Below are 23,382 nucleotides of genomic sequence, written 5' to 3' on the forward strand. Positions count from 1 at the left end.
GTTCACTCCAGGGTCTTGCAGCAAACACAAGACTGCCCTCGGCTTGTGTGTAACTTCAGGTCAGACAGGATTGCTATGTTCCATAAGCTTTTCTCCCAGCGATCTCAGACAGTCACACTGTGAGTTTCTCAGACAGATCAAAAAGCTTTGTATTCACAGTAGCATGCTTCATCTGATCTAAAGTATTGACAGATCTGATCATTTTCTGAGCTGTCCAGTCCTGGTTCTGGAGGGTCAGTGTGACTTCAGGGTGTCCAGTCCTGGTCCTGCAGGGTCGATGTGTCTGCAGGGTGTCCAGTCCTTGTCCTGCAGGATTGGTGTGTCTGCAGGGTGTCCAGTCCTGGTCCTGCAGGGTCACTTAGTCTGCAGGGTGTCCAGTCCTGGTCCTATGGGGTCGGTGTGTCTGCAGGGTGTCCAGTCCTGGTCCTATGGGGTCACTGTCTCTGCAGGTGTTTGTCTCTTTAAAGAAGCAGAACCTATAGAGCTGGGAGACACTGCTAAACTGGTCCAGTGAAGCCAGTAACCAGCTGGTTTAGCTCATTAAGAGCTGAGTTGGAAAGAAAACCACAGACACAGCAGCCCTCCTGAACTTGGATTTGACCCACATACAGTAGTGGCCTGATGTTCCTCTTAGCAGCATTCCAAAAATAATCTTGGAGATAAAATGGTATTCCAGGATAAACTCCAAATAAGAATAGCAGGATCTCAAACTGACACTAGGTTCCAGTATTTGCAAGTGCTAATGGAGACATATTGGACTGTCTCTTTTATGTGCACTGTTAATTTTATTTATAATATTGCAGGACAATATTCAGGGAGGCACAGTGGCGCAGTGGTTATCATTGCTGCTTGGATTCACCTGGGGAGCTAGGTTCAGGTCTGGAGCTGGGGTGCTATCTGTCTGGAGTTTGGAGTACGTTCTCTTCTTGTTTGCATTAGTCTGCTCCAGGTGCTCTGGTTTCCTCCCACAGTCCAAAAATATGCTATTAGGTTAATTGACTTTTGGGAAACTTGACCCTGGTGTGCGTCTCTGTGTGTCTGTATCTCTCTGTGTCTGTGTGTCTGTGTGTCTCTGTGTCTCACTGTGTGACTCTGTGCGTCTCTGTGTGCCTATGTGTGTCTCTGTGTCTGTGTGCGCTGCGATGGACTGGTGTCCTGTCCAGGATGGATCCTGCCTTGTATCTGTTGATTGCCAAGAGAGGCTACAGCTCCCCTGCAGCAATGTGCTGGATAAAGAGGTTAGGAGATGGATGGACAAATGGGTTGATGGGGACAATGTTCACAGTTAATAATAGCTGCCAAGTGCCTCTGTTCTAGAATTTGTCATTAACAGAGACAGGCAAGAGGGGAACTGTAGCTGTGAGTTAGCGAATGTGCGATTGCCTCAGCAAGTCCCTGCATGTATCGCAGCCCAACTGGAAGTGACAGAGTGAGAGAACTGCCTGTTGTCGACAGCATGGCATCTTTTTATTTCCTGTTAAAAGTACAAATGGTGCTTTTTATTTCTCGTTTGGGCATTTATTTCAAGCCCTTATGGTCCATTCTGAGTGTCTCTCACCTGTGCGTTATAAAAAGCCGGCAAGGTGGTAAATGGAGATGTTGTGATTTAGACTCACGATAATTCTCGCTCAAATGATCACACAGCTTGTTTTCCAGCTTTTAGTTTACAGTGGTTCATTACTACTTCAGGGTGGCGGATAGGGGTGTACAAGAAATATCCACAAAGTTTACCTTACAAGCTGAACTGCTACTTGGTAGTTGTTTGGCTGCTGTATTTTTCTTGCACTGTATTTCCTATATATTGTTTTACTAGTTTAGTCAACTGAGAACAAATTTCCATTTTAATTTCATTTTGGTAATGACATGAATACAAATTGGTACAGCAGGGTATACTGGAGCAGCTTGAATGAAGTACCTTGATCAGGAGTACAACAGTAGTGTTCCAGCTAGGATTGGAGCCCAGACCCCTCTGGTCCAGCGTCCTGTCAACTGCTTTACACTGCTGCATAATACCAGCAATTTACCCTAAATTACAATCTGTTTTCAGAAGGATATGAAGACTTACTGCTTTAGGGAGGGTTGCTGTCTCCACACTCCTCAACCACTCTGGTCTTAAATTCTCCTTATTGCCACTTTTCAATACTGATTGCTGATGTAGGGAAGTGTGTCTCACGGCCCAGTTAATTTAGGTTACTCTTATGGTAACTGATGTTACACTGTTGGCAGCTAAGAGGAAAGTGTCTCAAGAAAGTCAGCCCTTCAGATGTATTAGTTTTGACATTTCATGTTTCAAATGAACACTGAGCTTAGTGGTAACACGTCCTCCAGCTCCGTTCCGACTTCATTATCTTCGGCTGGTGACAGTGTAACATCAGTTACTTTGGAAGCAACCTTCACATCACTTCTTGCTTTCTGACATTTTTTTTTCCGGTAGCTGCTTGCGAGGTGATGGGAGTGAATGTGAGCTGTTGAACAGCAGAGTTGTATTTACATTGGGAAAGGAAGAACTACAAAGACTGAACTAAATCCAGTGGAAAGTAATCCAGTTGGTGCTGTGCTGTAGCCATGAACTGCCCTGTGCCTGCTACGCAAAGGGTCAGAGAACAGCCATTTAGATGATTGCTGTTGTGTTGTGCTGTGTTGAGTTGTGTTCATTGCTGACGAGTCTCCTGCTACCCACACAGGGTGACTGGGGTGGTCTGAGGACACTGCAGAAGAAGTGGACCTCCTTCCTCAAGGCTCGCCTCGTCTGCTCCATGCCCGACTACGACTTCCACTTCAACATCCTGCGCAGCATGTTCGTGCTGCAGAGCCAGGGCTGGCGGAGCAGCGTGTTTTATGGAGTCTTCGGCTCGCAGTGGTGAGGGCGGGGCCAGGGCGGGGACTTGGGCGGGAGGGTGTCGCCAGCCGATGGGCAGGGCATCTCTGTGGCTGGTGGACCATGTTTATAAATCCACACTTTCCTCTTTTTATTTTTACACCCAGATCTTAAAGAGGTGATTTAGGTAGAAAGCAGTACGATATGCTTTATGAAACTCAATGAACAGTGATGGTCTGGGGCTCCTGAGTGTTAAGGCACCTGCTATGAATACACATCAGACCTGATAGTATAGAGATACTTTAGATCTATAACCATAATCACCCTTGGGGGTGCACATAATTTGGCAAGAACTGTCTAGGTTACGCACAGTTAAAGTTGTCCAGGGCTTCCTCAGCTTTGATAGCAAGAGTAGGCCCTCTTGCTGTTCTGAGAACCTGGAAACATGCAGCATTATCAGGGAGAGCTGCATTGGGCATCCCTCCATGGTTTTGGCATTGCTTTTGTACTCTACGGGCCTAATGTGTGAGAGCCCAAGTGGTCAGCCTGACACTTCAGAGACTGAGTGGACATTCTGATGTGTGAGAGACCAAGTGGTCAGCCTGACAGTGAGAGACCAAGTGGTCAGTCTGACATGTCAGAGACTGAGTGGGCATTCTGATGTGTGAGATGGTCAGTCTGACACGTCAGAGACTGAGTGGGCATTCTGATGTGTGAGATGGTCAGTCTGACACGTCAGAGACTGAGTGGGTATTCTGATGTGTGAGATGGTCTCTCACTGTCAGGATCAGAGAGAGCTGCATCGGGCGTCCCTCTATGGTTTTGGCATTGCTTTTGAACTCTATGGGCCTAATGTTTGAGAGCCCAAGTGGTCAGCCTGACAGTGAGAGCCCAAGTGGTCAGTCTGACACATCAGAGACTGAGTGGGCATTCTGATGTGTGAGTGTCAAGGTGGTCAGCCTGACAGTGAAAGTCCAAGTGGACAGCATATCAAGCTCTTATGGTGAAACGTTTGGAGGATATGTATGTATATGTTGTCTTTATCTCACTCCAGCTGATACATGGTTGGTCATGATGAGCTAGGCTGATTAATGGCTGTTCGCGATTCTAGGGTCGAGAAATGCAGAAAGAAAAATGAATGAAATCGCTTTAGCAGTCAAACACTCTGCAGTTTGTGGGCGTTTGGAACAGCTGCTCAGTCATGTTGAGCAGGCTGAGTCACTCGGGGTCCCTGGATCATTAAGCTGCTGAAAAACAGATGAGCAAGATTTGCTGAGTCCTTTATTATTGAGTGGTCCTAATGCCCTCTCACATTACTATTTGGGTCTCCAGGTTTTCCCAACTAATTTTGATCACAGGACAGCCAGCTTTGTTAATTAATTAATTTTCTAATTTATGAAACAAAGCTCATTTTAAGTTTCCCTTAAAGTTTCATATAATGATTATTCTGCCCTGATCTGGAATTGGATCAATTGGAAAGTTAGCTGACATATTAAACTGATCACAGGCTCTTTTACTGGGCTAATTAATTCTCATGTCTGAGCATTTGTTAAAGTTGGTCGAGCAAGAGATCTTCCAACAGAAATAAGGTTGTGCACATTGTTTATTTGTCGCAAGTGCAACTCAAGAATTGTAACAGAATGTCTAGATTCTAGACTCTAGAACACATTGGAACAGCCACGTGGCCCTGAATGCTTTTATCTCAGTTAGGGGACAGAGATCACTTAGAAAGCATTAGTAACATTTTTGTAAATGGAAGTGTGCACTTTGAGAACACATCCCAGAAACTGGGTTCCCTAATGTCTACCTGTTGTTAGAACAGAGTCTTGCACTTTCGTGTTGTACCTGCTGTGCAGTTTTTGTCCTACTGGGGCCTGATGTGTGCAAGACCACACACTGTCTATTCTGCTGGGCTGCATTCTAATTCTCTGTGGCTTGTTGTATAATAGCAGCTCGGGAGACAGTATTCCTGCATAATTTGCAATTAATCAACTGGGAGAGCTATGCTCTTTGTCACAGCACCTTATGTAAGTAGCGGATTGGACTCCACGGAGCAGTATTGTAAACAGCTCTGTATCATACTTTTGTACAGTATGTGTCAGTGGAAATTAAAGGGAGAGAAAATACATTTATGTGACAGGCCTGCCCGTCTGATACATCCAGTCCTTCAGTTCCAGCTGAGCACTGTCATTCATCGCACAGCTGCCCACAGGACAAGCAAATCAAGTAACAGGATTAACTCTCCATGTAGCAGTCCATTTAGTTTATCAGGTCTTTCATCTCTCAGATCCAAAGGACACATTGTATATTTAGAAGCATTCCTGAGACATTGTACAAGATGCACAGAAATTTTAATCTTTCTCATCCCCTGGGCACATTTATCCAAGGCTGGTTTTGTTCAGGGCCTGCAGTGAGGAAATACAAGTCCTTAGAATGTGAGGCAAAAACAGTTTTGACATCTGCACAGTATAGTCTGCTCTACATAGTGCAACACAGTGGTCTGCACAGTGCAGGAGGTGCAGGAATGGAGTGAGACAAGTGCAATTAACATGCAGTGCACAGGGACAGCAATAGTATTGTACAGTACAGCAGATAGGAAATTGTGAGAAGGCTAGGCCCTTGCTACACGTGCTCTAAGCTGTAAATAAAGATTTTTTAATTATGGATCAGGAGCACATCATACATAAGGAAAACAAAACAAGCAATCCAAATTCACTTTTCCTCGTTCCATAAAATCCCAGGACTGCTAATTCATGGCTGGTCCTCGTTGGCTGTTGTTGCTCTTGGGTGCTTAGAGGATGTGAGTCACTGTACCTCTGTCAAGTCTCAGTTTACACTTAATCTCGTAAAAGACTCTTAAAAGACGATCCTTTGACGATCCTCTGATTGAAATATGCGCTCAGTTTTGAAGACCTGGTTCCTTGGTGTTGTTTGCTTGAGACAGTTGGTGAAGGTAAAGGTTTAATTCTGAGGTTGTCTGATGAGGAACTAGTAGGATTTGAAAGCCAGATTTATTTGATCTCACCTTCCGGAGAGCTTCTGAAGAGTAGGGCCCTTGCCTCCCGATGAGGGCATGGAGCACAGGGTCTCATGAAACATGCCCTTTTGGGAACAGAAAAAAAAATCAAAGATTAGCAAGGTACAGTCCCGCTGTTTCCAAGATAAAATAAATTTTAAGGGATTTTTTTTTCATTTTATTTTATGTTTTTGAAGGTTTTGCAGTAGAAAGATCTTAGTTGAGACTGAACAGCTGATTTCAATGAAGACAGAGTTCTGGTAGTTGGTTTTACGTGTGTGTGAATTTAAACAATGGGATAATTTCACTACAGCCCAGGGCTGTGTGATGGTGTGGACTTAGTTTACATAGCTTATGAGGAAGGGATTTAAAATTGAGAACGGGAGGCACTTCTTTACCCAAAGAGCGGTGGGAGTGTGGAACAAGCTACCCGGCCATGTAGTTGAAGCCGATACCCTGGCCTTTTCAAGAAATGTCTGGAAGAGATTCTCTGTTCAATTAGTTACTCACCACCAAAAGGACTAGATGGTCCAAATGGCTTTCTGATTAGTAAACTGTCTTCAGTATCTAAAGAAAACTACAGACAACTTAAAAGGTATTTTCCTACGTTTTCACAAAGGAAAGTTTATTCTTCCGTTCTGAAACGTGTATCTAAATACCTTGGATGCTTGGCACATAAATCACTTTAAGTCTAGGTTAAATTCCTAATAATAATAATAATTGCTTTCACTTATATGGCGCTTTTCTGGACACTCCACCCAAAGCGCTTTACAGGTAATGGGGATTCCCTCCACCACCACCAGTGTGAGGCATCCACCTGGATGATACGACAGCAGCCATAGTGCACCAGTACACTCGCCACACATCGGCTATTAGTGGGGAGGAGAACCAAGTGAGGAAGCCAATTCATAGATGGGGATTATTAGGAGGCCAATGGGAAATGTGACCAGGATACCAGGGGTTACACACCTACTCTTTTCAAGAAACACCCTGGGATTTCTTCAGTGACCACAGAGAGTCAGGACCTCAGTTTTACGTCTCATTTGAAAGGCGGCGCCTTTTTACAGTATAGTGTCCCCGTCACAATACTGGGGCATTAGGACCCACGTGGACCACGGGGTGAGCGCCCCCTGCTGGCCCCACTTACACCTCTTCCAGCAGCAACCTTAGTTTTTCCCAGGAGGTCTCCCATCCAGGTACTGACCAGGCTCACACCTGCTGAGCTTCAGTGGGCTGCCAGTTGTGAGCTGCAGGGTGATATGGCTGCTGGCAACAAATTCTTAGCTGACACTGTGACATAAAGGCAGTATATCATGTTTAGTCTATTAGGACAGGTAGTGAATGCATACAAATGCAAAATACAAGATGTGAAGGCATCCTACCAAAGAGCCAGGTCATTTCCCTGGATGCTATTCCTTCACTTCACTGTTGTATCGTTGTGGTCCTGACAATGACACAGTCACTGTAAGCTGTATTCCACAGTTCTCAGTTGCTAGAGAGAAATCCTATAGGGTTTGCTGGTTTGCCAGTCATTTACTGCCCATGTCTGTCCTTAAATACAGCCTTAAGTCAGCCCTCAGGGAACTCCCATATTGCTTTCCAGCACTGCTCAACTGCTCTGTGGCTAGAGTACTGCCCTGCATTAAATAAACTTTTCAGTTTCCATGAGTTTCCTGTTGCACAACGGGGTTGTGGAATGAAGTGGGAAGTGGGAAAAATCCCACTTTTAGTGCAAATGAAGCACCCCTCTCTGCCGAGAGACTCTGTCGCGGATGATCGGTGTAGCTGCTCGCCCATGGAGCGCAGGCAGGCCAGAGCTGGAGCAGGCCATGTTTTCCAGCAGCAGCCTGGTGCTCAGTGCAAACAGATGTGAATTGTGAAGCCCTGTAAGCTTGAGCAGTGTTTTCTAACAAGAACAGAAATTCACACATTGGAACTGACATGGGAGATCAGTGTGGGGGAGTCGTCAGGGCTTTGGACTTGTAGGTGGAAGGTTGTGGGTTCCAATCCTGGTGTTGTGCTCATGGGCAAAGTCCATTACTCAGTACCTTGCCTAGCTGTATAAATGAGTGAAGTTGTACGGAAATATCCTGTGTGATATTGCTTGAGTGCGGATGCTCAGAAGCTCAGATGCACATGGATAAAGCTAGTGAACAAACAGAGGGATAGATCCATCAAAAGTTGAAGGAAAAGTTGTCGAACCTACAGGATTCTGAGAAGAAAATGGAAAAAAACATAACAATGTAAAGTTAATGGGCCTGCAGTAAATGTTATCTGTACGGTATGTCGTAAAAATGTCATGAAGGTGCACTTTGAAAATAATGATAAAAAATAAAGGGTACACTTATTAAACCAAGAGCTTCTAGCCTTCTCCTCCGAGAGAAGAGCTCACTCCCTGGCCGGTCCAGAATAATAAGGGCCCCAATCCTGCTGACGTCAATGTCCTTCTCCTGTGCCTGTTTCTGTGTTGACTGGGAGAAACTGCTGACAACTTTTTCCCCCTCTGGCAGAATGATATCTTTTATTCATAACCCGCTCTCTGGAGACTGCTGTACTGTGGAAAGCCAGACTTAGTGACATAATAGGGAGCTTAGGCTCATTTTAAAGAGTATTTTATACCCAGAGATAATACCAATTTTATTTTTGCCATACTCAGTGAAAATCTTTTGCTGTGAAGTTTCCCCAGCACCTCTATACTCTGCAAACACTTATCTCACAAAGCAACTTAAGAGCAGCTATGCTATGGCACATAAATAATGTGAAGGTGGCACAACACCTAGCACAGAGTGGAGCAGGCACAAACAATAGCAATATGATTCAGTAGCCCAGCCTTGTGCATCTTGCAGATCCTGCTAGTGTGAAAGGATGATGTTTATCCCAAGTATGTGTTGCAAGAAACCCGAACAATTCTACTATTCTGTTTTTGGAGGGCATTTTAAAATGTAGAGCCTGGCTTTTGATTTTGTCTTTGAAAGCGTCAATAGATCTTTAACAAGGTCATAGGTATTTGTAAGTAGAAAATAACTGGAATCAAAAGCTTAGTGTTTGTAGTCCATGTATGGTTTTTTTTTTGGAGACACAAAAGGCCATTGTACTAGGGTTATTTTGCATAATTGATTAGGAAGTCTGAGCAGCACTCTGTTGTTCCTGATCTTGGGAGGTTTGGCCAGAGTCCAGGCTCTGTCTCCATCACACAAGTGACCACTCAGGCCCTGACTGAAACTCATGAGTACCTGTAGTGTCAGATGTCCGTGGTGCCTGTGTGTGCTGAGTCATGCTGCTGTGTTGTGGCCTCAGCCCAGAGAAGGATCAGGTGCCGCTGACTCAGCAGACAAGGATCTGGAACTACAGAACAATCAGCTGCTCTTTAAGACAACGTTAGGTGGCCTCTGCCGTGACGCAGCCAGGTTATTATAGTATGGGAGGGGTGTTTGTTAAAATAGTAATGTGCCTCACTTCTTTGTTGCAAAGCCTGTGTGGGCAGGTATTACGGACGTACAGCAAACAAACAAAACTTTCAAATACTTTGTCTACTTGATCTCGCCTTCAGGGAATGAGAACTTCCTTATGAGTCACAGATGTCCCCTTTGAAAAGCAGAAGTGTGTAAGAAGGCCCAGGACTATGAGGTAGATCTCCAGGAGATCTTGTCACAATGCTTTTAATGCAGCTCTGCACCCTCAGGCTGTCACTTACAACAGAAAGATTAACCCAGGTCATTTGCAATGGAAAATCAGGGGCCTACAGTTTACCTGTTGGACTTTTTGTTACTATTGTCCTGGCAGTTAGTATAATTAGTTTTAAGATGGAGAACAAGTAAACACGCATGTTTGCAATACTGTAGCTCTATCCACTGTGGACTTTCATACTGGCAGCAGGGCAGTATTCTGCTTTTAAGTTTCTGTTTTTTTGGCAGAAAAGTGTATTTTGTAGAAATATTAACTCTGGACTCTTTTTTTCTGTCTCTCCTGCAGGAAAAACGTCAAGGCCTCTGCAATTTGCCAGTACTCCATTGAGGACATAAAGAGGGCCTTTGATGGCACCTACATGGAGAACCAGGACTCCGCTCTGAAGTGGACCGAATACACTGGGAAGGTCCCAGAACCTCGTCCGGGCTCGGTGAGGTCACTGTCCCAGCCTCCTAGGAGAGGCTCCCGCCTGAGCAGTAGCAGATAGATTAGCGGATGAGTCATCACCCATAACGAGGCCGTGTTTCATAGAGAGCGTAATTAATATGCTTTTACTCAACAAATGTCAGAGAGGTTTTCTTGAATGAGGTGGAAATTCACCATCTTAATGCCTTCATGAACATTACATACCCAAATATAAAAATTAGTGACATTAGTGGCTCTCGGTTGTTCACAGTTATTCAGAACTCCAGGTAGAGAGAAGGTGAAAATCATGGAAGGCACCATGAAGGACTTGAGAGCCCACACATGTAGCTCAGTAACAGTGTTCATTTTATGTTTACAAGAAATTTTGTTTTGCTTTGTGTTTTTTATGCCTGATGTTTTACCGTGGTGTGTAGTGTTTCAAGTTACTTCATTTAAGTAACGATTTACTCAAAATCAAAAGCAAATTTACTCAAAAGCAAATCTGAGCCTTATGGAATTTGATATTTTTAGTAGTGAGTGTTTGAATACTCTCAAGGGTATGTACTGTGGTTGTTTGCTCATGTGTGTGCCTTAGTTCTTCAAGTGTGAGATTGACTGGTGGTTTGCAAATTAAGAGCGCTGGATTCAGGCATTTTGACGTCACAATTGTACACATTGCTTTTTATCAGCCCTTAACAGCTTCAGATGACCTCCGCCCCTTATAGTAGACTGTAACCACGAGTAGTGAAATCTGAAATCTAAACACACCTGTCCATGTGCATTAAGCACAGCTTTAGATATGTTTTTATATACCATGCCAAAGAGTTCTCACATCTCTGCCTGTGGAAATGTCCTATTTTAGAAAGGCTTTATCATACTGTAGACTTGCTGGTTGAAATCCGTCATGTTGTATGTTCACCTGGGCCGTTGTTTGCCAGCCTGATGTTGAGATTTATTGAAATACTAACTGTAAAGCATTTCTACTGACCTCATCTCAGCCTGCTTCACTGGAATCAGGACAGCAGGACTCTGACAGAGGGACTCATTTTATACTGACGGCAGAGCTCTGTGGCTGGTGTAGGCACTAGAATGGGTTTACAAAATTGGTGTTGCCAGACCGTCCGAGTCGGCGCAGGCTAGGTCTGTGTCACGCTGCTGTTCCCTGACCGGAGAGCCCTTGTGCTTTTGCCTCTCAGTGCATCACAAACGAGTTGAGGGCCCGGGGAATCAACTCTTCGCGGGACTTCCCAGACAGCGTCCTCAACTTCGTCAGGAGACACCCCCTCATGTTCCAGCAGGTCCGCCCCCAGCAAGAGCGCCCCCTGCTGTTCAAGAGGAACGTGGACTACACCAAAATCGCCGTGCACAGAGTCACAGCTCTGGACGGACAGAACTACGACATGCTATTCATCGGAACAGGTGGGGTACGGGGTGTCCAAACATACGCTAGAGGTTTCCCATGTTGAGGAGCAGCTGCATCGTTGAGATAACATGGTAGAGGCACAACGCAAAGGCCCAAACTCAGAAGTATTTCCTCGTCCAGTCCAGAGCATCATTAAGGGTTATGCAAAAGGCCACTATTTCTACCATGTGTGTAAAGATACTTTAAGGAAATTGGCCAGTTGCTTGTTTCTGGATAATGTCCATTTTTAATTGGGTGAGCTCTATATCTTGAAATCACACTGTGTCTCTCCATACAGTATTTTATTAGTACTTTAAGTCCTTTAAGTCACTGTAGCATTGCAGTGTTTATCCCTCTCCACTATTTTTTCTAATTAAAAATACAATAACACATTTTTCCTTAATGTATTGGCATTTGGTTAATATATTAGGGGCTCTTCATGTACGAGAGGAGGCCATTCAGACAATCTAGCCCTTTTGCTTATTCAGCAGCTAATTTAGACATGGATCTCATCCATGATGGAAGGCAGGGTATTGGCTTCAACTATAGAGCTGGGTAACTTGTCTCATACTCCCACAACTCTTTTTGTAAAGAAGGATCTCCTGTGTTTTAGATTTACTTTCACATAGTTTCCAGTTGTGTCCTCAGGTTAGACTGCTAAAAGGAGAAAATCCTCCTTGAACAGGTGGCGTTTAAGCAAGTTATCCATTTGAAAATAAAATATACTGGATATTTTATATGTTCCTATATAAATTTTAATCCAGTACTCAACGCTATTACCCACCTCAGGGATAGGATTCCATTTATTGAAAGATCAAGGAAACCCAGCAGTGAGGGTGAGTCTCCAGGAGACCTCAGTCAGGGATGAATGTAATGTGACCAGCTCTAGTCCTCATGTCTTGACGTGACGTCCTGCTCCCCTGCAGATGATGGCTGGCTGCACAGGGCTGTGGGGATCGGTCCTCATATGCACATCATTGACGAGATGCAGCTCTTTGAAAAGCCGCAACCCATCGACAGGCTGGTCATCTCTGAGGCCCAGGTGAGCTGAGAGTCTCCCCTACAGTCAGCAGCACTGCGGCAACTGTGTTAGCCAGTGTCCCAGCCAGATGGTGTCTCTTTGGATTCAGGATCCTATAGTAATTGGGCATTCCCACATGTTTGTGGGAAACCTAAGCTTATATTTTCCTTGAAATATCAAACTGTAAAAACAATTGAAAGTTGTCTGGACACACTCAGCTCTCCGCACCTGAAATTCTGTTCTGTTCTTCATCCAAAGAGATGGATGAAGAGATGGATTTGCTCTCTATCTCCTTTTTGAAGGTTACTGTATCATTATCTTTGATATATTTCTGTGAACAATCATGAGCGCAACCAGGTGTTGACTTTTTTTCCCACAATTGAAATTATTGCACCAGCAATTGGCATGAGGTCATTTTGTTTCGCAGGCACTTTTGAGAGATGGCAGAAAAAGAAAATGAGGTCCGTGCAAATTAATCGACGCCTCCAAAACTGAAACGCCTCACTGCCGGCCAGCTGGTGGAACACTAGAAGTGCAGTCAAGGCCACAGAAGTGGACTTTAAACAAGAGTTTAAACTAGAGTGACTGCAATTAATCCATCATCTCCAAATGGGATATATATGGGCTGGGTTGAACATGTGGGATCTTCAGTGGTTTCACATGGATTCAAATGAAATAATGAAAAAGACACATTATGCCTCATGGCAGCTAGATTCTTCTTCCTTTTGTGATCCTTCCTCGTCCTGTTGACCAGTGTGCCAGTCCTCCTTGATAACGGCTCTCTCCACCTCCTCCAGAGGAGTATCTACGTGGGCTCCAGCAGTGGGGTGCTGCAGCTGCCCCTGTCCTCCTGTCACAGATATACCTCCTGTTACAACTGCATCTTCGCCCGGGATCCTTACTGCGGCTGGGACGGGGCCCGTTGCTCTGAGATAGCATCGCATACCAACAGGTGGGGGCTGTTGAGCAGAATGTGACGCGCTGTGGCTTTGAAATGAATGCTGTTCTCTGCTGGTCCAGTCCTGAGCTGGTCTTTGCCACAGTATAGATCATTTGAATCTGTTAATTGTCCAGGGGCTTGAGATCACAGAAAAGCCTTTTAGCCTGGTGGTTGTCTAAAGAGGAACACCAGACAATGGGTCAGTAGGACGTGGCTGGTAAGTGTGAGGGATTGACTATTACAGCTCTTCATATTGGCTCATGAGCTAGAGTTGCTGTGATCATGTAATCAGTGTGACTTAAAGATGCTAAATGACAAGCAGGGCTTCTTCTCACCTAAGACTAAGCTATTTTAATAACAGTCAAAGCTGTTATAATAGCAGAAAATACTAATGGAGGCTTTCAGTAAATTGTTAATGCTCATGACATAAATATACTGTTAACTCCTGATGGTATCTTAAGACTTTGGCACAGCAGTGCATTTTAGAAAATAAATGAGATAACAGTGCACCCCAGAGACATTTCCAAATAAGGCAGATAATAAACAGTCAATACTGACTAAAAGTATGAAACTATGTATGTGCATGAAGCAATTTTAAAGGAAAATTGCTGCTTGGAAGGTAACTTACAGACCAGCTAGCTGTGCAGCTATTTCCTGACCATTCCTGGAATTGTAGTCAGGTGTGCAGAACGTCCCACATCCCACTGACCTGACCAGGCGGGTCATAAAGACAAGGAGTGCCCAGTCCGTGGTCTGTGTGTACTGTACGGGAGGGCACAGAGTGAAGGGAGTGTGACGAGCTGCGTTTGTTCTCCTCTAGATCCAGCCTGACCCAGGACATCATGAATGGAAACTCTGGCTGTGGGAACAGCACAGGTGAAGGTATGCTCACTGTTCCTTTGTTCAGAAAGAGTGATCCCTGCAGGGCAGGGGAGATCACACCCCGACTGCACAACAGGCTGAGAGCCTGAGAGCCTTTTCATGTTTTACCACCCACATTTTTTTTAACCTAACAAAGTGCACAATATTGAAAGCTTGCTAATTGTGTGTCTCCATGGATAGGGAGAGAGTCACATGTTCTCTAGTCCGCTTAACGCTACTGAACCAGCATGAGCTCTGGCCCAGTGAGCCACTGTGGCTCTGGTGTGGACTGCACCTTGTTTCCTTAAACAGATCCAGCGATAGCAAATCTCTTTAAGGTCAATTGCAAAGGCTGAGGTGGATCTACTGTAAGTGCAGATCAGAGCAAGTCTGTCTTATCACACCAAGTTGATAAGGTAATCGGTAATCAGTGAAGTTATCACAGTAATCAAGAGAAGTCTTGATAATATGCACTGCTAGTTTTCTGCTGTTCTTTACTGGGTTTAATAGTATGCAGTTGCCACTCCATTGTTTGCAGACCAGACGAGTTTTATCGCAGGCGGAGAGTCTCAGTGGTGGAGTCAGAGCCTGTGAAACTCCAGTCAGCAGTTGCCTGTTATTAAACTCTCCTCTCTTGAGAGGATTTACATTTTGTGCATCTTGACCGCTGCATTGCAGATATCAGCCCTCATAGGTCAAAGTGATTAGAAACACTGCAATGTTGCTGCTGTAAGTTTTGTTTTTCTAGAAGTACTGTTAAGAATAATAGATGAACGTCATGCTTTAAAACAGTGTGGTTCATCTTCAGCCTTTAAGGTATCATTGCAGTTGATCAAATGAAAGCCTTAGAGTGTCACTACATATCTTATAGAAGGAATAACAAATATCTACTTTCACTGTAGACCATTTAATTTTGGGTTGTTATGAATGAATGAACCAAGAATCTCATCTTGGCATGTTTGAGATCCCTCTGATCTCTCAAAAGCTTGGTGAGGTGAATAGCTCAAGACACTCACAACTCTCTGTGTGAAGTAGTGCTACTTAATGTCATTCCTAAGCACACCTGCTCTTAATTCTCACTTGCAGCCTTTGGTCCTTGTTTTATTCAGATTCTGTGTTTCTGCCATTCTGTGGTATTTCAAATCTTTATTTGGATGCTGAACAACTGTGCTGAGTTTGTCACCTTTCTGAGTGAAGATGGAAATGTGCTTCTTCAGGTCACATTGAAAGAATCTGCAGAAAATAAGTATTTTTAGCTTGCAAGCTAGATGTATCATTATGTGTTTTAAAGCAAGCTTATGTAAGTATGTTTTTCTAATCCCCATTTACTACATATTAAATTCCTGGAAAAGGGCAATACCCCTATATTTCCATTGTATTCAGCCTTTTGGGCTATGGCCAGGGCTCTGGGTAAATAACTTGAAGGTTGTGGGTTCGAATCCTGTTGAGCAAGGTTCAGCATTTCACTCAGTCTGCTCCAGTATCATGCTTCAGTGTATAAATACTGTGTAAAAATGTACAAGCTGCTTTGGATAAAAGCATCAGCCAAATTAGCAGTAATACTAAAGTTAAAATTACTGTTCTATTCCTAAAAGCAAACTAAAAATATTTCTGTATTACAACATCAGAAAAAAGAGGGTCAGTGTGTCTGCTGGGTGTCCAGTCCTGGTCCTGCAGGGTCAGTGTGTCTGCAGGGTGTTCAATTCTATTTCTGCAGGGTCAGTGTGTCCACAGGGTGTCCAGTCCTGGTCCTGGAGGGTCAGTGTGTCTCTTTAAAGAAGCAGAACCTATAGAGCTGGGAGACACTGCTAAACTGGTCCAGTGAAGCCAGTAACCAGCTGGTTTAGTTATTAAGAGCCGAGTTGGAATGAAAACCCGCAGACACAGCAGCCCTCCAGCATGAGGACAGGACAGCCCAGTCTATAGGATGATGCCTGTCTTGGGAAGGCAGGTGTAAGCACAGCAAGGTTGCCGTGTCACTGTATTCCGCGTGCTGCTGTCTGGTGACTGTGCTGCTCCTGTGTCCTCTCCGCAGAGTCGGCGGGGCACAGGCGCCGCTCGGTGCTGATGGGAGACGACCTGCTGCTGCAGTGCGAGCTCAGCTCCAACCTGGCTGTCCCGCAGTGGACGCTGGACGGCAGCGACCTGCCGGGCTACGGCACCGACTCCGGCTACCGGATCGGGACCGACGGGCTACTCATCGTCGAGGCCCGGCCGGAGCAGAGCGGGAGGTACAGCTGCTTCGCTGCCGAGAACGGGGTCCAAGTGCTGGTGGCCGCCTACACCGTGAAGGTTCGCCGGGATCTTCCTCCACCGACCATCCAGGTCCTCCCCTCCTCCGAGCCGCAGCTGCCCACCCTCCCAGCGCCTCTGCCCTCTCAGCCTGGATACCTGATCTTCCGGAGCTTGGAGGCCGTGTACATCACGCTGATCGTGGTGCTGGGGGGGCTGTGCTTCGTGCTGACAGTGGTGCTGCTTTACCTGGCTTTCTGCCTGCAGAGCCGGCGGGGGAAGTACTCCCTGCACTCGCGCGCAGCCAAGAGGAGCTCCCACCTGGAGCTCCAGACCATCTCCAGCAACTGCGTGGGCAGGCGAGAGCACGAGGCGGACACGGCCGACGGGCTGCTGCAGATCGTCCCGGGCGAGGGCCACGCCTCCCCGAACAAGGAGCCGCCGCCGCCTCCCCCGCCCCCGCCGCCTCTGCCCTCCTCGGAGTACGCCAACGGCCTTTCTGCCACCCTGCCCAGCGTCCTGCGCAAGATGAACGGCAACAGCTACGTGCTGCTGCGGCAGAGCGACCCTGAGACCACCTCCCCCCTCTACCACTCGTTCACCGAGGAGCTCAACCGCATCCTGGAGAAGAGGAAGCACACCCAGTTACTGGCCAAGCCCGATGAGAGTTCTGTGTAGCGCCGTCTGAGCGGCTCCCCCTTGTGGTGGGGCGGCCTAATTGCTATATTTAATCATCCGCTGCCACCTGCTGTACAAGTGCCTGAGCCCCAGCTGTTTGTTTTACGCCCCGAACTCACAGATTTCAGTATAAAACTCCCAAGACAATGGCAAGTCGACATCAGCTACAAAAAGTTGTCGCACCTTTTTCTGGTTATGCCTCGGGAGGAGATCAAAGTCTGGAAAAACGTTGTGTTATAAGAGACACGGTGGGGTTGTTCTAGAGCCTGACCTTGTGCTCTTCAGAGGGAACAAAAATGGCCAGACCCACTCACATCTACCTCAGCATATTCCAGGTGCAGTGGTGCCTGCGTGTGGATTGTTTCCTGAAGGAGGGGAGCATGGGATTCGGGGCTTGGCGCTGGAGCAGGGCGGGTGCTGGACTGGGACAGAGGGACAGAGGAGTCCCATGTGGAGCTGTTTGCTGGGCAGCTGGCACTGAAACCCACCAGTCAGCCTTGCTTTACAGAGGAGGGTCCGAGAGAAGACCAGTAAAGGCTACCCTGTCGCATGGCTGCGTATGAACAGCCAACCATACAAGTCCGAACAAAAGGCAATTTTAAACAATAAATTATGAGCTGCTTGATTTGTAAATATTTTTGTACTTGCTGTATATTTCATGTAGAATGCTTAAATATTCAAAACTAAAAAATAAGCATAGTAATAACTGGTACCTATTGTGGTTTAACTTTGACTCGGAGCGGGGATTTGACATCTTTTTTTGCAAAGCTGTTCCATTGGAAGGAGATCGAGCGAGGAAATCAGTGTTAACCCCTTGAAATGCCCTTTGAGAACATGCCTCTCCCTGGTTCAGCCACTGCTCTCGATGTGCAGGGGACATGGGACCAGGCAGGGTCGTGAGTGTGCAGCTGGTGGGGGGCAGGAGGAAACAGGGCAGCTGTAACTGTGACCACAGTGAAGCTGGAGGTCGCCTTCAGTTTCAAATACAAAGTTCTCCACTCTACGCTGTAGACGGGCTGCAACAGGAATGGATGTCTGGGATAAAGCGACTTCAGACGGATCAAGGACCATGGGGAGTAATCTGCTTTATTTGCGGATACATGTTTTTTTTCCCTTCACCCTCCACCCTTAGCCAATTGAAGTTGCAGATTAGGGCACTAAAGTCTAGAGGCCAAGCAAGATTGCCCTGCTTCTCACCCCATCAAGACTGGTCCTGCCCTGTCAACCCCATCTCTCCTGCTGTATTAAAGACCCCAGCCTGTCTGCCTCCAGACAGCTCAGTCCAAAAGGCAGTGTGCACAAGATGAAACTCTGACATCTCTGCGTCACAGCCCAGGGCTTGACATGAAAGGATGCTGTAAGCCTGACTAACCTGCAAGTGGTGCTGGACAGACCCCAGTATCTGGCCCCGTTGTCATGACAGCAAGACGAGAGGTAAGCAATAACTACCTTGTGTTGTTTTGTGCCTGGTCTCTTTGTTGTTTGTGACCTTGGTCCACCTCTTGGTCAAGATGGGGAAGTATAATTGATAGCATCGACTTCTCTTTCAATTCTGAAAGTAATGAATTATTAAAAATATCAAATTTGTGCCAAATGCAACGGGTTTTTTTTTAATCTCTTGAGAGATTCTGTTAAGTGTTCTTCTAATGCCAGATTATCCTCAGCTGATTTTCCTACTGATATTACAAATATTTTTATTAGGTTATATACTACCTTTTAAACTTTTAGACATTTCTAAAGTACATGCAGAAAACTTGGGAGCAAAGTTGCCTTGCAGTTTTGATATTCCTGCTGTGAGCAGATGAAATCGAACATTTATCTGGATTTTACTTCTCTGACAGAGAACTACAGTAGAAAAACAGCAGGAGTGAGGGCTGTCTCACACAGTACCAGAGAGTGAGGGGATAGCATTTTCTCTCTCCAGGGACTACACGCAGCTTCGATAACCACTAATTAATTAGGCCTGCTCTCTAGAAGGCTTTTAACCTTGTTTCTGTACACTGGAAAGATCTTGCTGGATTTGCTGAAGGCTTTTTACAGCAGATAAAATGGCTCACGGCTCTTGATAGACATCCAGGAGGCAGTGTTATGCATTCCACTCGCGCTGCTCTTCCTTCTTGCATTCCCACGCGCACACCCTGTAAAACAAGCTCACGCCGCAAGTAAACGCCAATCACCTTTCTCTCCCGTCACTATTTTAGTTCTCCTTTTTCCTCACTTCCCCGCTCACTATTGCGGATTCTCTCCGGTTTTCGATATCCTAGCCTGCTTCTCGTTTTCGGTTTCACCTTGTGATTTGGATTGCTGCTTCCTCGTTTGTGCTTCCGTGTTCTGAACTACTCGCCTGCTTCCTGGATTTGATTTCGCATAGTGTTTTTTGGATTGTTGCTTCCTCCTTGTCTCTCTGTGTTCCGACCTACTCTCCTGCCTCCTGGTTATCGTTTTTGCCTAGCGTTTCTGCTTTGTGTCTTTCTCTTGTCTTGTGTCCTGCATAGGATCCTATTGCCCTAGCAGCCCTATCTTACAGAATAGTGAGCCGACATGGATCCAGCGGACCAGAACTCCACCACCACCTTTTTGCAACAGCAGTCCCAGGCTTTTCTACAACTGACCACTGCAGTTCAACGCCTAGTGGACCACACCACCCGGCCACCACCCCCTCCAGTGGCTCCTGTGCCTGTCCCTCCCCTGGCTGCTGCTGCTTGCCCCTTGCCCCCTCCCACCCCAGAGAAATTTGAGGGTGACCCAGCAAAGCTTCAGAATTTTTTAACCCAGTGCTGGATGGCCTTCCACCTTCGACCAGACTGTTTTCCCTCTGACAGAGAGAAGATTGCCTTCATGGTCTCCCACCTCTCCGGTCGAGCCCTGGACTGGGCTACCTCCCTCCTCGCTCGGAATCTCCCTGTGACTGCTGATGTCAACCGGTTCTCTGCTGCCATGCAGTCCATTTTTGGTCAGCTCCACTCCCACCATATTGCCATCTCCTGACTCACCTCTCTCACCCAGGGTTCCCATTCTTTTCAAGACTATGCCATGGAATTCAGCCTCTTGGCCTCCCAAGTCCCCTGGAATGAAGAGGCTCTTACCCACCAGTTCTGCCAGGGCTTGTCTTCTGCTTTCCAGGACCACCTCACATATCTCCCATTGGACTTTCCCTCCTTGGAGCACCTCATCTCCCGTCTGGCTGAAATTGACATCAGGCTCCAAGAACAACGCTCCTGGCTTCTACCCCCTCCTGCCACCTCCCGCCCGACCTCCTTCTCTAGGCTGCCTTCTGAGGAGCGACGCCGCCGACTCTCCCAGGGTTGTTGCCTTTATTGAGGGGCTGCCGGCCATCTCCGAGATTCATGCCCTCTCTGCCCCCCCGTACTTCCCTGCCCTCTGTCAAGGTCGGTATTCATGCCCCTTCTGCCTCTTCTGGCCTCTTTTTGCCCGCACTGGTTTCAGGGGATGGATTCAAAGAATCTCTTCTGGCTTTTGTAGATTCAGGCGCAGAGGAAAACTTCCTAGACTCCGGACTCGCCACCACTTGGAATATTCCTCGCATCCCTGTTTCTCCCCCTATTCGCCTCCTCACCCTGGACGGATCCCTTCTCACTCTTGTTGAATGGCAAACAATTCCCCTTACTCTCCGCATTGGCACCCTCCACACTGAGAGCATCCAATTCCTACTCCTCCACTCTCCTTCCCACCCTCTGGTTCTTGGATACCCTTGGTTGAAGATGCACAACCCCCACTTTCACTGGTCCAACAGTGAACTACTCGCCTGGGGACCCAATTGTCATCATCGTTGTCTGCAGTTGCCTCTCAGACTTTCCTCGGTTCACATCTCCCAGGAGGACACCAGCCGAATCCCTTCTGTATATTCTGACCTGCACCTCGCCTTCAGCAAGCAAAAAGCACTCTCCTTGCCGCCACACCGTCCCTCCGATTGTGCCATTGACCTACTGCCTGGAACCCTCCCTCCGAGAGGAAGAATCTACCCTTTTTCTCTTAATGAATCTGACGCCTCTGTCTTCACCAAACTTGACCTACGGGGTGCCTACAACCTCATTCGCATCCGTGAAGGTGACGAGTGGAAGACAGCTTTCATTACTACTCTTGGTCATTATGAATATCAGGTCATGCCCTTTGGCCTGGCTAATGCTCCTGCTGTATTCCAGGGCTTTATTAATGACATTTTTAGGGACATCGTTCAGAAGTATGTTTTGGTTTACCTTGATGATATTTTAATTTTTTCTCGCAACATGGATGATCATGTCCTTCACGTCCGCGAAGTTCTCACCCGACTCATCAATAACCATCTTTATGCCAAGCTGGAGAAGTGTACTTTCCATACGTCCAGGATCCACTTTCTAGGATATATAATCTCCTCTCTTGGTGTCGAGATGGACCCTGCTAATGTCTCTGCTGTCCTGGACTGGCCCACACCCAAGAACCTGAAACAAGTGCAGCGTTTCCTAGGCTTTGCCAACTTTTACCGCCATTTCACCCGTAACTTCAGTTCTTTTGTAACACCCATCATCTCCCTTACTCTTAAAGGTCCTGGACAGGGAAGGTGGACCCCAGAGGCTGATAGGGCCTTTCTTCGTCTCAAGCAGAACTTCTCCTCAGCCCCAGTTCTCCGTCATCCTGATCCCTCTCTTCCTTTTGTGCTCGAGGTCGATGCTTCCCCTCTTGGGGTTGGTGCCATTTTATCTCAACGCCATGGTCCGAAGGGCACGCTCCATCCGTGCGCCTTTTTTTCAAGACGCCTGACGCCTATCCCCTGCCGAGATTAATTATGATGTTGGGAACAGGGAACTTTTGGCCATCAAGCTTGCCTTGGAGGAGTGGAGACGCTGGCTGGAGGGGGCCCTCCATCCCTTTACTATCCTCACTGACCACAAGAACTTGGCCTACCTGCAATCTGCTAAACGCCTCAACCCCCACCAGGCTAGGTGGTCCCTGTTCTTCTCCAGGTTCCATTTTTTCATTACCTATACCCCAGGCTCCAAGAATCTCAAAGCTGATGCCCTGTCCCGCATTCACGACCCCACAGACTCCGAAGACCCTCCAGTGGCCATTGTGCCGCCTGACAGGTTCCTCGCAGCTGTACATTGGGACATCGAGGACAAGGTGAGACGGGCTCTCCAGAACCTCACAGTTCCTCCCCAGTGCCCCCCAGACCGACTCTTTGTTCCTGATTCAGCTCCGCAGTTCTTCAATGGGGCCATGACTCCCGCTTCGCTGCTCACTCTGGCACCCGTCGTTCCATCGAATTCATTTCCAGGGACTTCTGGTGGCCTACCCTAAAGTCTGATGTAACAGAATACGTACGAGCCTGCCCCACCTGTGCTAGGAGCAAGACCCCTCGGCAGAAGAGGGCTGGTCTCTTACAACCTCTTCCCATTCCTTCACGGCCTTGGTCTCATCTCATGGTCGACTTCCTGACGGATCTCCCGAAAATCCACGGTAAAACAACAATCATGGTGGTCATCGACCGTCTCTCTAAAGCTGCGCATTTTGTTCCTCTTCCAGCCCTCCCATCAGCCCGGGAGATGGAAGACCTTTTTGTCCAACATGTTTTCCGCCTCCATGGCATTCCAAAGGATATTGTTTCTGACAGAGGTCCGCAGTTTATATCTAAATTTTGGAAGGCTTTCTGCCAGATCTTAGGGGCATCCTCCTCCCTGACTTCTGGTTACCACCCCGAAGCCAATGGTCAGGCGGAGAGGATTAACCAGGACCTGCTGACTTACCTCAGGTCCTATGTCTCCGCTGCCCATGATAACTGGGCTTCCCTTCTCCCCTGGGCTGAATATGCCCACAATTCTCTATATACCTCCTCCACTAATATGTCTCCGTTCCTCTGTTCACTGGGCTATCAACCCTCGCTCTTCCCCGACACTATTCCCGACTCTGATGTCCCTGCTGTTCGGGCATATTTTTCTTCCCTCCCAGAACTCTGGAAGAAGGCCAGGACTGCTCTGCTTAAGACCTCTCGGAGACAGAAGACTTCTGCTGATAGACTCCGACGCCCCTTTCCCCGTTTACGTCGAGGCCAATTCGTCTGGTTGTCATCCAAGAATATTCCACTCCAGCAACCTTCCCGCAAGCTGGGTCCTCGCTTCATTGGCCCTTTCAGAATTCTATCCCGTGTTACCCCTGTTTCTTACCGCCTCGCCCTCCCCCCCACCCTCAGGATTCACCCCACCTTCCATGTTTCCCTCTTGAAGCCTTACCACAGATCCCCACTTTCTGCTCGGCAACCTCGCCCACCTCCTCCCCGACTGATGGATGGATTTCCCACCTATACTGTGAATAAGATCTTGGACACCCG

General features: G+C 47.0%; 1 protein-coding gene across 5 annotated transcripts in view; it reads left to right on the forward strand.

The window, feature by feature from the left end:
- sema4gb (sema domain, immunoglobulin domain (Ig), transmembrane domain (TM) and short cytoplasmic domain, (semaphorin) 4Gb) overlaps nucleotides 1-23,382 on the forward strand; it is a 75,046-nt gene that overhangs the window by 44,426 nt on the left and 7,238 nt on the right. For all 5 annotated transcript variants that reach the window (XM_015347838.2, XM_006630905.3, XM_015347840.2 and 2 more), the window contains 7 exons: nucleotides 2,685-2,860; nucleotides 9,807-9,951; nucleotides 11,123-11,345; nucleotides 12,255-12,370; nucleotides 13,147-13,301; nucleotides 14,110-14,171; nucleotides 16,186-18,494. In XM_015347838.2, the coding sequence (XP_015203324.2) occupies nucleotides 2,685-2,860; nucleotides 9,807-9,951; nucleotides 11,123-11,345; nucleotides 12,255-12,370; nucleotides 13,147-13,301; nucleotides 14,110-14,171; nucleotides 16,186-17,060 (1,752 nt within the window). In that variant the 3' untranslated portion in view covers nucleotides 17,061-18,494. The remainder of the gene's footprint in view (nucleotides 1-2,684; nucleotides 2,861-9,806; nucleotides 9,952-11,122; nucleotides 11,346-12,254; nucleotides 12,371-13,146; nucleotides 13,302-14,109; nucleotides 14,172-16,185; nucleotides 18,495-23,382) is intronic.

Source organism: Lepisosteus oculatus, chromosome 4 (genome assembly GCF_040954835.1).
Source record: "Lepisosteus oculatus isolate fLepOcu1 chromosome 4, fLepOcu1.hap2, whole genome shotgun sequence".
Lineage (NCBI taxonomy): Eukaryota > Metazoa > Chordata > Actinopteri > Semionotiformes > Lepisosteidae > Lepisosteus > Lepisosteus oculatus.